A 15,557-nucleotide genomic window follows, 5' to 3' on the forward strand; every position below is an offset into this window, starting at 1 on the left:
AACTTTTTTTCATCAAGTTTCTTTGGTAAGTGGAGTGTCTGTAACCAAAGGGGAAGGGCATGAATTGTTTTGTTTTTTTAGAAACCATGTGCTCTTTTTTTCCATTTTACCTTCCCTGGACCACTTTGTGTTGATTTGTCACAAAAAAATCCCAACAAAGAATGTAAAACAGGTCAAGCAGTATCAGTATTTTTGCACCAATTTCATCTGTAAGAACTCTTCTCCTCCTGTTCCTCTGCTGCGGTCCCAGCCGTCATTCTACCCACAATATGGAGGTATCTGCAGATTCTGGAGGCTCCACCTTACTTCCTGGGTTTGGGCCTGTCTGCCTTCAGCCTGAGTGCGCTGCTCACGGGTCCTCTTTTTGGAGTCTGGTCGGATCGAAGTAAAGCTACCAAATCCATCATCCTGTTCTCCAACCTCTTTGAAATCGCTGGTGAGAGTTTTACTTTTCACTGAATGCTGCGTTATGAGATCTTGACATGTCATCTCCCTTCAAAAGGAGGTTACGTGATACTTAAAATAAAAAAATCTGGTTCTATAATATCAGCAAAGACTCAAGCTAAACATACACCCAGAGTTATACTTTCTAAGTGAAGCCTTTGCTGTCATTGCAGAGCCTGAATACTAGCGTTGTTCTTTTTCATTTGTCCCCAGGTAACTTCATGTATTTTATTGGCTATTCAAAGTGGCTGTTATTATGCAGTCGGCTTGTAGCAGGTAACATACTCACTAATACACACAAACACTCACATTGGCATGTGTGTGAGTCATGGATTACTCACCATCAAGGACGTAGTTGAACTGTGCCAGGTCTTTTGGTTGGAGTTGTTGGCAGTTTGGTGTGAAGTTTGCAGGTTGTTAAAACATTTTTTCCGTTACATCTGGTTTCCTCCAAGAGTCCAACTACATCTGCCTCAGGAGGAGAAGAGTTGGAGACCTTAGCTGCCTCTTACCTTTTTGGGTGCTGGAATTAGATCCAGTACTTCTGAAAACCTGAACAAATCAATGCCCTCACAATAAACACATTATTCACTCTCTATTTTTGTACAAATCAAGTTTGAGTTTGTTAAACTTTTCTATCGGTAGCATTTGATAAAAAAAAAAGTACATTCTCTTTATTATGTCATAATGTTATTCCTTCATCAAAAGTGTTGCCTTGACTCTTTAATGCATGTTTGGGAAATCCTCAAATTTCCCATGGCAACCATCCAGCTGTCCAAAAACACCTGGGTGGAACCTAGCCTTCAAGGGCGAAGCTCCAGAACAGAAATGCACTGTTTTTCTTTCAGGTGTGGGTGCAGGAGCAGGCTCCTCCATCTTTGGCTTCCTAACCCGGAGCACTCTGCCACAGGAGCGCGCCGGTATCTTCGCCGCCATCATGGCCTGTCGTCAGGCCGGCCTTCTCATCGGTCAGTTCCTTTCCTCCCTCTCCCACCTCTCCGCACTCTGCTCTGTATTCCGGTGAAACATAAGACACCAGGAAGGATCTTTTGGCTTTGATGTGCGGTGTGATCTGCGAGGAGAAGAGGCCATTCAATAAAATCACCTGGGTGTACGGCTAGTGTCTTGTGCACGTCCTCCGTTTGTCTCATCTTTAAAGCTCTTCCTCCCGTCTCTCCAGGGCCGGCGTTCAACTTGTTCCTGCGGCTGTGTGATTTCAAACTGGGGCCCTTTGTTGTGAACAAGTACACGTCTCCTGGGGTAACCGCATCCACACAATCAGTAATCTGAGGTTCTCTGAAAGGCTCATGAATACAGAAACGAGCCGTAGAAATAGTTGCTCTGCATTCTGAACTCTTATGGATCCCACCGCCCCCCCTCCCCCCTCCCCCTCTTCTGCTTTATTTTCTCAACAATAGAAATAAAACAATATGCGGCAGAGCTCGGGCTTGTAACAACCCGTGTCTGTCTGTTTCCATCCCACCGTTCCTTAATGAAACACCTGTTGCACCGATTCAGCCAAGATGAAATGTAGAGGCCCCTCCCTCAACGCTTGCTTCAATTTTCCACATAATTTGAAGCTGATTTCGCGTCGTGATGTTTCAGACATCTAGGATTCAGATGTTTGTCTTTTTCAGATCTTCATGTGTCTGCTGTGGACGCTGCTTCAGTTCGTCGTCCTGGCTGGGTACTGGGACGTACCGCCCATAAGCTCGCAGGGGGGAGTCGTCGTGTTGGAGATGAAACAAGAGGAGGAAGAGGAGGCGCCCCTGATGGGTTCAGACGAGGAGGAGACGCGTACCTACAGAGCCGTCGACTCCGACCAATCGGAGACTTCGTCCACGTCGCAGAGAGCCCACGAAACCTCAAACCCCTTTAAAAACTTCAGCGTCAGCAACGGTGAGCGAATGGCTCGCCTCAGACTGACTGTCAACTTTCCTCCAGGCTATCGGAGGCTTCGTGTAGGAAGAGGTGTCACAGCTGATGCACAAGTTCTGAATCTGCTTTATTGACTTTCTTGCAGTCACACAAAGATGCACACAGAGTTACATTGACTTTCTCTGCTCAGATGGATTTTGCGCAGCGTATCAAATCAGATTCTCTTGTATTGACAGGACTTTTGTGTATATGTGTTTGTATAAGCAGAAAATACATATAAATGATGTTAGGCGTCCTACTGCATTAGCCTCATAGTAATGATACATACAAGACGAGGGGTGATTGGCTGTCATCATTGATTATCTTTTGCTGCACTCTGAACTGTTGTGTGTGTGTGTGTGTGTGTGTGTGTGTGTGTGTGTGTGTGTGTGTGTGTGTGTGTGTGTACTGGTATATACCACATACAGAGGACCAGTTTCACAATATTTACCAACAAAAGCAGGTCATTTGTGGAAAGTGAGGACCTGTTTTCTCTGTCTTCACTTTTTTTCGTTTACGTTTCACTTTGTGACTCCACCGCTTCCAAGGACCTGAATGCATCTTCCATTACTGGCTGTTACACGTGTGCTTAAAGAATTGAGGAGGGATATTTTTACCCGCCACATGATTCATTCCTTGTTTTCTGCTTGCCTTTCACTAAACCTGGCAACGCTGATCAGTGGGCGCTGACTGGACACATTTGGGAACAGCATACTTGCATACTGCAAGAACAGGAAGCAATGGTAGAACTAGCTAACTAAGTAGGATGTGTTGACTTTTACTAGTTGGAAACGATTGCCCCAATATTCAGGTTTTCTCTAGACCAGGGATGTGTAATTCAAGGAGCCATTTTTACTCTCCTCATATTGGTGTAATCTCCCTTAAGGACTGAATGGGTGACTACTCTAGAAAACATCTCATCGTCAGTCTGAGTGTTTGGAGAGAGGTTTAGGGTCAGGCTGCTACTGCTGATGAAAGTCAGTACGGTGTCCCAGTAAGGATAGTTGTAAATGACTGCGTGCATGTGTGTGTGTGTGTGTGTGTGTGTGTGTGTGTGTGTGTGTCTCAAACCCTCTTATCGATCTTCTCACTCTTTGAAGTTGAGGCAAAGAGAAGGCTTGCAGACCTCCTTGTTTATTGACTGGCCTGCTGTGGTTGACTCGTGGCTGAAATGGAGACAGAATTGGTAAAGTGGCCAGAGTTCCCATCGATTCCTGTTTGTTCTGAAGAGAATCTGCCATACTAGAAACCCCGCTCTGTTTAGCTGTTACAGTGTGTCTGGTATTCGCTCCCTTGAATTATTGATTCTCCTGGACTTTTTTTTTTTGTTTTCATCTATAGCTGTGGAGAACCTTTGAAAATGTGGCAGAGCATATGTTTTCTTTCATTAAGTCCCATCTCTGTCAGGGGCCAATCACTGTGATTTTTTTCTCTTTATTTTTTCCTTTTTTACTTTTTCGCTTTTGAACTGCTCTGGTGTTTTTTAATAGTTTGCTTGTAGCCTTTACAGTTTCATTTGCTTAGAACTGGATCAACCTCCCTGTGCATTTACAGAAAACTGCAGCATTTTGGTTATTTTCTGAGAACATCCTCAACACTTATTGATCCAGTGAGAAACGTTACAACGATTATTAAAGGAAGAACTGAGTGAAAAAGTTTGAATTTATTGTAGATGTTCTCTAATACACATTAGGATCATTATAACATATAAATACTCACATAAACACACATCAGGCTAATGAAGGTCCATTCATCCAGTTTTATTTGTTGTTCATCTTATCTTATCTTATCTTATCTTATCTTATCTTATCTTATCTTATCTTATCTGTGAATGGAAGGAACAAATCAGGATCACCACTCTGGATGTCTGACAGTGGAAGCTTCTGACCTTTCGACATGTGAAATGTGTAGGAACCATTCAATCCTCTGAGTAACATATCGAGAAAATCTGTAGTCAACATTTGAACCTGTTCTGGCTCGTATTTGCGTATCAGCAGCTGCTTTAAGACAGTATACATACACACACACTGTAAAAGAGCGAATTACAAAAGCTGAACTCCAGTAAACAACAGAGGAGAGAACAAAGACATCTGAACCAGAGCGGACCACTCGCTGTAACGTGGAGGCTTTTCTCCAGCCATCTGGTGAGAACATCCAAATTTAGCTGCGAGCCCAGCTCGTTTTCCAACCCCGCTCCGTCCATACGGGAGCTTCTGTTCCAGGAAAAGATGGAACCAAGACATGGAATTGACTAAGATCTATTTATCGCTCGTTCTCACAAGAGGAAAAACTCCAATTCACACTTGTCTTAACGCAGAAGAAGCTTGGGCGAGGCTCTCCAGTTTTCTCTCCGCACTGAACTTTATCTCCGCATCGCGTGCCAGTCGAGAGCTTTTTCAGTCGAACTTGTTTGCTGATTTTCTCGTTGATTTTTCTGTCTTCCACATTACAGAGTTCCTGAGAGAAGAAGTGGTTGTTCTCCTTACGGCTCAGTTCATCACTCTATTCAACCAGACAGCGCTGGAGGTGAGGAGCAACCATTTCGATCTATCAGCCAAAGCTTGCAAACATTCTGCTCATTTTTTTACTCGGGGCTAGAGCAGCAGCGAATCCCTCCATGGAAAAACTCAAGACACCTAAACAATTTTGTTTTTATAGATTCTTGATGAAATAAACACAAAGTAAAAATCAAGTAACCTTTTCTCAATGTTAGGGTGAATTGGGGTGAACGGTGCTAAAAAGTGTTTTTGCTCCTTTACAGATATATTCTGTTGTGGATTTTTGTTCATCTTGCACCTAAATGTTTCGGATCATAAAAAGCATTTTTACAGTTTTTCTTTTTGGTGCATTTCTCAGAACAGAAAAGAAATCCTCAAAACTATTTGTTCAATACTTAAAACAAAAAGCAGTTTCTCATTTCTGTGAGCAAGAGGCAAATGTACGGTCATGCACGCGATTATGTACAATCCTCTGCCTTTTCAATTTCTTATGTCACATTGATCAAAATGTACTATAGGGGTCTCTGCTGAATAGACTCGATGTCCAAAGTAAATTCATCGTATAAGTCTGAACATGCAAAATGCTTCAACAGGTTGTCATAATATGTCAATCACATTTTAATTTATTTTCATTCAACTTTTTATTTTTCTCAATCTGTCCTGAATTGGTAAATTACTGCTTGGTGAATTTAGGTTTTCGTCAACATGGGTAAACGTGTTAGATTAGATCAACAAATGATCAACCGGTTTTCTGAAAAATCTCAAAGGTACATCTCTTGAACCATCAGTTGGCAAGTATGTAGTGTATACAGCCAGAGAAAAACACAGTGTTACACTTTTGACAATGGAAGGACGAGGACTTGGATGGGGTCAGCACCCAGAGAGAAGAGGAAGAGGAGTTAGAAGGTAAAAGAGAAGAGGCTGAGCACATCTGCCAGTTTCCATCAATCCAACATCATCACATTATGGTTTTGTGATCCACAACGAGACACTAATGGAGTTCCTCTCACCCTACTCCTCCTCATTCCTTAACTCCAGACGGGAGTTTTTCTCATCATGGAGATGGAAAAGTATAAGAAACTCATCAACAAATTACAGTCTCTTGCCATTGATCTCTCATAATTACAACAGTTCTTGTCATCAAAACTTTAGTCATAGTTTACAACAGATCATCCCTCCAGAGTACACTGTTATATTGGCAACAGGACTAATCAGTTTGACTGTAAGTAAATATGCGTTCAATGACACAGATATTTACTTTTGAGAGATGAACTGTGGCTTTTGCAGGCAATCTGTGGTGTTTTGCTGTTTATATGAATAGTTTTGAGAAACGCACTTACTCTGTTTTGCAAATGTCTAAAATGATTCGAGAAATTCACCAAAGCGACAGAGAAAAACTGTAAAATTTGTTTGGTGACGTGAAACCCTTAAAATTGTTTGAGAAAAAGCAAACAGAAAAAAAAAAAAACAATTCTGTGATCGGGGAAGCAGTCAACAGCATGTGCCACATGCTTCCTGTGTAATTGTCTTTAATTAGCTCAAGGTACCCAAAGTCATTTGTATCCTTTTGGACTTGCATCGATTTCTCACCGAGATTGTGGGCTGATGACGGGACGCTCAGACTGCTGGGTAAAGTCCTCCGGAGCACATCCTAAAGATTTTCAATAGCGTTCAGGTCGGGGCTCTGCGGAGACCAATCCATGTGTGAAAATGATACCTTCATGACGCCTGAACCAGTCTTTCCCAGTCTTTCCCAGTCTCAGCCCCAGTAGGCCCAGGACTCCCATTGTCAAACATCCTGCTTCCCTTTGGAAAAGTAGAAATCCGACTACATGAAACCTGAAAGTCAGCTGATGTTAATGTTGACACCAAACATTTGAGTCCAAAGCTGACCATTTACAGTAGCTCCAGATCATTATGTTGCCCACTCGCAAGGATAAGCCCATCATTTCTTCTCTTAATGTGCGCATCACTCTGAAACTCATTACACCACACGACCTTATTCCATTGAACAGGGTTCTGTCTTTACTGCCCACATAATGAAACCAATTTTTTATTTGTCTCTCAGATTAGTGGCTCTCAGGAGGCCAAACAGTTATTTAGTCACAGTACAGTGAGTTCTCTTCACACGACGCGTTGAACTCTACTCTGGACTTCTTTTGATTATATTTAACTAAACTTGAAAAGGTTTCCAAACACACGTACTCCACTCGAGTTTCCCGTCAGCCTGGTTTTTCCCTCAAAGTTTCTGGTTCTATATCTTAATTTTAGAATTTCATTTGAAACTGTACTTAATCCAATTTTATTTAGTTTTTTTTTTTGTTTGTTTTTTTTTCTTGTAGCACCTTATGAAACTGAGTGACATACATGGTTTATTTTAAAGATAGGAAAAGACTTGTGGCCACGACTTAATATTTCATGGCCACAACTTGTAATCATTAAGTCGTTCCCATGAAATAAATAAGTAGTCCCCATTAGATATTAAGCTGTGCTCACGAATTAAACAAGTCGTTATGAAGTCGTGGCCATGAGATATTAAGACGTGGGCATGAATTTATTTTTTTTCCTCCCATTTCACCAGACGGGCTCCGTAGGTGCGCTTTCTCTGTACAATGATGTTTTGCAATCCTGTTATAAGTAATTTTCCTTTTACCTCGAATTCTATCAAATCTAACCTGTCTGTCTGTCTTTACCTCCCCTCCCTCTCCAGACCATGGTGACCCCTCTGACGCAGCGCTACTTCAGCTTCGGCGAGCTGGGCAACAGCCTGATGTACAGCCTGTGTGGGGTGGAGGTCATCGTGGGCTTCTTCTTCGTGCGCTGGCTGAGCAGCAAGGTTGCGGACCGCGTGGTGCTGGCCGTGGGCCTGGTCATCTGCTGCACCGCCTGTATCTGGTGCCTCGTTTTCCTCTGCAAGCCCCGAGGTGCTGACCTGCCCGTGAAAACACGCAGACACACCCGACGAGCACGCACGGAGACTCAAGGCTCAGAGCCAAGTCGTCTTTGTCTGACCGGTGTTGGTGTGCGGGAGCGTACAGCGGAGTGGAACTGGGTCACCCGGCAGATGAAATGAATGAGCTCTTTAAATGATATCATTCAGGCTCTGGTGGGCCAGCAGGAGCTCACGCAGGCAGGCCGGATCCTGTGTGCTCATGTTGGCCTGCGTCTGTTGCAGCTCGTCACGTTTATCGCTCTGATTAACAGTGACAGGTGCTGGAACCGGGTGCAGCCTGGGTACATTTAACAGGATTACAGTAATCTAATTAAATGGGGGGGAGGCTATTTGTTAGAGCGTAGCCTACATTTGTTCTGTATTTGTTTCAGTTCCACTTAAACAAACAATGGCGTCAAACTTATGACAGATACCTGAGCAAAAAAAAAAAAGCATCTCCAGACTCGGTCCTCTGAGGGAGCGGCTTAATTTGCAAAACTGCCTTTTCATCGTAAGATTATAGACGTTCAAGTTGAACAGGAACATCCAACCGTTCGAGTGGGCACAGAATCCCACTAACATGTGCATGATGCAAGGCAGCACAGAGCAGAAACGGACTGGCTGCCAGCTTGGCAGAGGTTTTATTTTGCAGACAAGAGCTTTCTGTGGAGGAGCCAGGCCGTTTATGGAGGAGAACCTAGAAACCAGTGGAGGGAGAGGGGGAAACCGAGATCCACCAGCTGCGTTTCCACCACAAATGTGCCCAGATTTTTGTCTGTATTCCACCAACGTCCACAAAACACAGCTTTGCAATTGCAGTGTTAACATTAAATAAGAAGTCAAGATGAAATCACATGTGAACAAACTTGTTCACGCGTTACGTCATGAAAAAACATTTCAGTGACAGGTGTAAACAGTTACTTGAGATATATCCATAATTTAGCCGCGGGCCTCATCATCCATCAGCCATCAGAGGAGACGTCAGCGTTTTATTCAGGCATTGGCGCGACAAGCCCCGCCTATTTGGACTTATGCAAGCCGATTTTACAGAAGAGCTATGGATTCAAAACGTTTCAATGAGAAACGAAACTCGTGACACGGTGTGATTTGTGTGATCCAAGAAAATGTGTTGTAGTTTCCATTGTAGTTTCGCAAAATGCAATATAGCTGGAAACGCTCATTAGCCATAAAATTACGCAAATTGAAATAATGAAAATAAATTTGCTTCATGGAAACACGACAATTTAAAAAAAACAAACACATTTTTCAATAAAAATATCTTGTATTTGTGCATTTCGCAAAACTCAAATGGAAACATTGACGCAAGTGTGACACGAGTCACATGATCAACAGCCGGATGTTACTACTGCCAAAAATGACAAAGGAAGTGGTAGGAGGATGATGGCGCAGCAAGTTTTGAATGACTTATCTGTGTGATTTTAAATGTGTTTCTTATTTAATGAAACACCACAATTGCGATTGTGTTTTTTCAACATTTGCGGAATATAGACAGCACTTTGCTTTGTGCACATTTGTAATGGAAACGCAACCAGTCGCTCTGCTCAGTCTGTTGACACTGAGCTGAAAAGCCAAAACAAGCAAATCTGTTCTATAAAAACCTGAAAAAAATTTGTACAGAACTTATATCTATCGATTTTATTTCTCCATATCTCCCCTGCCTTCCAGGTGGATTTGAGTGGCAGCTTTCAGCCTTCATAGTGGGAGTTTTCCTGCAGCTGCTGGGGCTTCCATTCGTGGCTGTGTCTCAGGTGTCGCTCTTCTCCAAAGTCACTGCTGAGAAAACTCAAGGTGTGCTCATGTTATGTTGTCAAGATGCGCAAACAACAGATCGTTGCTGTGCACATAGGATTGTAAAAATAAATAAAATAAAAATAAAAAAAAACTTGCAAATATGGTATGTCAAAGCCATATTTTAATATTGGCACAAGTGAAATAAAAATGAAATATTTTTGTTTTGCTTCTCTAAAAGGGTTCAGCCAAGGGGTCCGGCGCTCCGTCGGAGGCCTGGCTACCATCTTGGGTCCTTTGTGGGCCGGAGGATTGACCAATAACTTGTACATAATGCTGGGCATGATGCTGGCTCTGCTCGTCATGATCACAGTAAGTAGAGCCGGAGCTTTTCACTGACTGCTGAAATCGTCCTTAAACAGAGCGATGTTGTGATGACTTCCTGTAGGCGGAGTTTCAGAAAGAGCAGTTTTTAAAGAGCTAGAGTCCCAATTTTAAGGCGTTAACTTCCATCCATCCATCCATTTTCTGAACACCCTTGTCCCTCAGTGTCAAATTTCTTTTACAGCATTTTCATTACAAGTAAATGTAACAGTATCTTGATTGTGCTATAAAATGGCACTATGTGTCTGGAAAACACATAATTCTGCATCTTTCAGGTTTTGGTTGTTGTGTTTTGGCTTTGCATTTTGTTGACCTTTATGGGCCTCTGTATGTAAAGATACACCTGGTCATCAAGCCTGAAGCACACAACCACATTTTCGGGACTCAAAACAAAAGCTAACCTCATTTTAGCAGACAAAGTGAAATACTGACAACACTGGAGTGTTTTTCATTATACAGGCTTCATTTAACTAGAAATATCATAGAGGTTTAATGTTACGAGAGCTCGTAGCCCAAGATCTCATTACACCTTTAGTAAAACAAGCTACTTCTCAATGTTAGCTCCCCACTGTAGATGCACCCATTACAATGTCTCATTGACTGTGTCTTGTTTTGTGCACAGTGTAGATAAGGTGGAGTTCAACCTCTACATAAAACATTTGGTATTAAAATGTATTCAACATTATCACCTTCATTTCTACAGTTAAGACCAGATTTGTTCATTCCCCTTGTAGATTTAGCTTTAAACCAGTGGTGACCAACTTCAAACCTCAAGAGCTGCTGTCCTTCAACTTCTCATCTCTTTCACGACACATTTTAGTCAAATGATTGAGGTCCTTCATGAACAAGTCTTTCAGTTCTGTAGAGACCTGCCAACAACCCATTCATTTGATTTCGGTGAAGTGGAGAAGAGATGCTTCTAAAAGTCTCAGGACATTAGGACTTCAGCTGCTGCAGGGTGACGCCAAGGAAAGAAATGAATGTTAAAATCTAATCCTGTGAGGGCGTGGGTGTGCATAATCTTAGTCTTAACTTCATATTACGGTTTCTAAACAGTGAATGATGACGTTTTCAACGAGCTGCAAGGTGTCAGGTGTTCTTAGATTATGTCTTAGATTATGGCCTGTAGACTAAACACGGTCTCTTGGGGAAACCTGGTTTTTGGGGTCACTGCATTGTCTGCTTCTCCTCCAAACCTTAAATCCTTCTGTTTTTTCAGTGTTTAAACTTAAACATCCCTTTCATTGGGCCTTTAACCGGCCTGCTGTGATTAATAGCTAATTGTCTTGATCAATAGCACTTTGTCTACGTCGGGATAATGCTGCGACCCAATGAGTTAAAAAGCAGTTACCGCTAGGTTTTTTTTTTTTTAAAGGAAAATCCTTTGCTCAGCATGTCATTAATAGCCCACACGTTTTTACTCAAAGACCTCCGTTCTCCGTAGCCACATGCCGCTGTATGTGTCTGCAGGTTATGACAGTCCTGTCCTACGAGCGGCTGGCCGAGCCGAGGGTGGTGCAGTGTGCCCAGAGCGCTGACAGCGGAGAGTAGAGGGGAGAGGAGCGGGCCGAGACGGACCGGGGGGAGGAGGGGGACGCCCTTCACTTCAGAGAGAATAAATCCAAGTTTCCTGAAGAGGAAAGCGTATGAGCGCGGAATAAAGATTATCAAAAAGCTTTGCACACCGTCTCCACCATCATCAGCCTGCATTAGGGATGAACCGCATTATTCATATTACTACCAGATAATTAATTACATTTTACACAAGGGGGCACCATTGCTCTCACGTTGAGTACTTACAGGCATAATTGTAGATGAAAGCTATTATTTTTAAGGAGAACTATTTATACTCCCATGTATAAGTAGGAAAAAAAAGCTGTTTTTTTTTTTGTCTTTTCCTTTCCTGTGCGACCCGTGTATCAGAAATGTGGTTTATTCTTCCCCCTGTGAAGAGGAAAGCTCTCTCTGAAAATGAAACGGCTGACACAATGAGTGCAGAAAGTGGAGTTGTCAACATCTTAGCAGCTTCGTGTCAAGAAACCTGACAGGAGAAGAGGGTCAAAGACAGTGATTCTTCACAGATTTATTGGTACCTTTCTTTTTTTTTTCTGAAAAGAGGAAAAAAGTGACACACATATACACACACACGCACACACACACAGACTTGGATGTAATTACACCATGTTGTTATCTGGATTCCTTCCTGTTCGGCTTGCACAAATGACACACTCATGGAGTTAAGAAAAAAACAATACAATAAAATATACTTGCTAAATTGCCAATTCTATCCTTTTAACTAAAAGGAACAAATTAAATTTTAATAACATACATTCATAATTTACAATTTGACAAGGTGTGAGTAGTGTACAGTCAGCTGTTCTTGCCTGTGTTCTCCTCTAGGATGTGCTGCGTGCTACACATCGGCAGACGAGGGAGGAATGCTGTAAGCAACATCAAGGCATTGTCGATTCTCTTTGTAGAAACGAGTGTTGGTTCGGCCAGCCTCTGTGTTTTTGCATAATTGCAGATAAGGCTCAGTAACCTTTCCAGTTTTCCTCGCTCAGCATGTGATATTTGCCTTCTTTTTTTTTTTCTTTTTGCCCGAAATGGAAATTCTAATCTCTGGGACTCAAGGACATAATATATATAAGTACTTTTATGCCCTGATCAGCGTATTGAGGTGCTTGACATTTTAAGGGAGATAACAGAGTGCACAGATTCGGGTCAGGCTAGAATTTGACTCACTTTGAACAGTAGCTCTGTCTTCCAGGACGCGTCTCTCCTTTCCACTAACGAAAACAGTTTACGGTGAACCTGCATTTTAATCTGCGAGGATTTATTTTTCATTTGGGTATTTATGGATATATAAAAAAAAAGCACAGCTAGATAGCATTTAGAGAAAAATACACAAAACTGCTTTACTCACTGTGCTCTGACAGGAGCTTAAGGTGCTTAACAAACCTGCTGAGTAACTCCCATCACTGCTGTCTTTTTATTTGCTGTTTTACCATCGTTTTGTGAGAATTAAAAAGGCGGCGTGCGGTGTGTTCCATGTTAAACGAAGATAAACGAAGAAGTCAGAGGGCCTTCGTGGCTTCACGTGAACCGAACCAGCCAGCTCAGCAGCCGCGGCGGTGAAAATATTTTAAAGATACACAGAACAACCATTTGATGTAGGGGCAACCAATTATTTCTGTTAGCCAAGGACAGGCGTGCGTCGCTATGGAGATGGGACTTTGCAAAGGGTGGGGGTAGTGGGGAATCAGTCGGCGAAGCCAGGCAGAGTGGACGCAGTGGATGTTTTGGTGGAGCAGAGTGTGGAACCTGTTACTGCCACTGCGATGAAGCAGATACGGAGCAGTAATTACAGTTTCCTCCTCTGTTGGAAGGAACGTTTCTTCTTTCAGTTCAACATTCCATTAGCAAGACGATAAATAAAAGGCTCTGTACACTGTACCGGGTTTTCAACCTTTTTTTTTATAAATGATGACAATGTTCTGATGAATGAAGGTCTGCACGCTGGAAAGAATAGGTCAGATAATTACAAAAAGAGGAAGCTTGGATTGTCTCAAATAGTTTCTGTAAAGAAGTTATGAATCATTACTATCTTACCTTCAGTAGATAAGGGTTTTATATACAGTTTGGATTAAAGAAAAGAAAATGCGCAGCCTCGGAGAGCCGGTGATTTGTCAGAGCCACAAATTTCTTCCATCTGAAAAAAGTTGAAACAGATTTGCAAACACTATATTACTGTAGTCTACACAGGCCTGCAGCTCACCACACAGCACGTAACCTACTGCAAAATTGAACAGATTAAGTGTTTCTAGTGAGATAAAAAAAAAAAAAGAAAATCAATAAAATAGCATCCATTGTATAATATCTTTATTTTTTTTACCCTACATATCTGCTTTGCTGCTTTGCTGCACAATTTGTGCTTCACCTAAGTATTCTGTACTGTGAAGTGTCACTGTCTTTGTTGGACGGATGTTCCGGTCCAGTCCAAGGTATCATCTCAGGTTTCCAATCAAGGCCTTTTAAATTATTTTTTGTCTGAACATCTCATTAAACTTTTGATCCCTTTGTTTCTAATGTACTGTCAGTGATTTTGTCAGATTCAACCGCTGCAAGCTATACAATAATGTATTGTATATATAGATATATATATGTTATATTTTTTAGGTCAATTTTGAAAAATCTAAGTGTATTTTCAGGTTCGCAGCTTTTATTGACTGCGCACATCACTTTGTTAGTTCAATGAATCAATTTTTTTCTGAAGCAATTACATGTTTTCAGTTTTTACAGTGAAGGTTGAAGAAGCTCCTGGTCTATTTGTGTCTTGGTATTTTCTGACCAGAGAGCATCTGAAACGCTAAACGTTCAGTTTGATGAACAAAACAAGTTTATGAAGCTCATAGGAATATGAGCCTCTATATTAGAAGCTCAAAGTATGCAAAGTTGCTTTGCATACTTTCCAAAGCAGAGTATGAACAAGTCAAAATGAAACATGGTGGAAGTCTCTAACATAGAAGCAAAACATAGGATTTTCACAGGACACATTTCACTGTGATGAGGAATATTGTCTGGTCAAAATGTTACAAAACACTGAGGCCTGACTGAGTTCAGTGGTTGCATCACCTCAGTAAATACTAATTTGTTCATATGTAACTGTACTGATGTAGATTTGAGAACAGAAAGGACTGGATTTTTTCAGCTTGCATTGTTTATATAAAGAAGCAAAAAAAAATAAAACAGGAAGAAAAATCCTCCTATCAGTCACCATTGTATGGTTGAGGAAACATGTTTTATAGTGCATTCAATTTTTACTCAAAAGCATAAAAAACAAGGAAAACGGTGACATAGCAAACAAACTTCATATTCTGAGTGGAGAACTTGAAGATTTCTCATCGATCTTCATCAGGCTTCTGCTAGTTCACACTGCAGTGATGGCGTTAGTTTGAAGCTAGTTTTCTACACTTTAGTCAGTTTGTATCACATTAAATCTGTCACATGTTATACCAAACAACCTCTCTTGGTTAAAAGATTTGTTTAAAAAGATTTACGAAACATACTAAAGAAATACCCTGCTGTTAGCATGTGTCGCTAACAGTAGTTAGCTTGTCACTGAGTCCAGCTGTTAGCATATCCACCTCTCAGTTAGAACATGCTTAAATCGGGCTTCAGAGCTAACCAAGTAGCCACTGGCACTTCCTGTTTGTTCACTGACGTCTGCTTCAGTTTCTAAGGGAGTTCTTGAAATACAAGCTCATCATTTTGAGTGTTTCTGCTGATTAGCGCTACTTACCAGAAAATTAGCTTTGTTTGATGTCAAGCTTTCCTCTGAGTATGATTAAAAGGAAACCCAAGAACAGCCACGTGTATTTGTGAACCATTAGACAACATTATTAGCACTTGTTTGATTGAACAAGTGCTAATAATTTTGGGTTTCTGAGTTACCTGATGATGAAACCAAAGAGTAGTCATGTATTGTAAATGCAATTCTGTAAATATGACTGCACCTATTTCATATTTTAGTAATATTCAGTGGAATTGAGTATTCTATCTGATAATTTCTTAATTTCTCAAGTAATCAATATACCTGCATCACACCTTGTGTTTTTTTTTTTTCCAATAAG

At 41.4% G+C, this 15,557-nt stretch overlaps 1 protein-coding gene across 1 annotated transcript in view; it reads left to right on the forward strand.

The window, feature by feature from the left end:
* The window catches only part of mfsd8l2 (major facilitator superfamily domain containing 8-like 2), a 21,689-nt gene extending 7,931 nt beyond the window's left edge, over positions 1-13,758 (forward strand). The window contains exons 3-12 of the mRNA XM_015014573.1: positions 251-436; positions 658-720; positions 1,293-1,412; positions 1,625-1,704; positions 2,082-2,343; positions 4,814-4,887; positions 7,570-7,783; positions 9,478-9,600; positions 9,782-9,912; positions 11,395-13,758. Of these exons, the coding sequence (XP_014870059.1) occupies positions 251-436; positions 658-720; positions 1,293-1,412; positions 1,625-1,704; positions 2,082-2,343; positions 4,814-4,887; positions 7,570-7,783; positions 9,478-9,600; positions 9,782-9,912; positions 11,395-11,475 (1,334 nt within the window). The 3' untranslated portion in view covers positions 11,476-13,758. The remainder of the gene's footprint in view (positions 1-250; positions 437-657; positions 721-1,292; positions 1,413-1,624; positions 1,705-2,081; positions 2,344-4,813; positions 4,888-7,569; positions 7,784-9,477; positions 9,601-9,781; positions 9,913-11,394) is intronic.
* The last annotated feature ends 1,799 nt before the right edge of the window (positions 13,759-15,557 follow it).

The sequence above is a fragment of the Poecilia latipinna genome, unplaced genomic scaffold (genome assembly GCF_001443285.1).
Source record: "Poecilia latipinna isolate Pla-1442-1.1 unplaced genomic scaffold, P_latipinna-1.0 Scaffold1829, whole genome shotgun sequence".
Classification (NCBI taxonomy): Eukaryota; Metazoa; Chordata; class Actinopteri; order Cyprinodontiformes; family Poeciliidae; genus Poecilia; species Poecilia latipinna.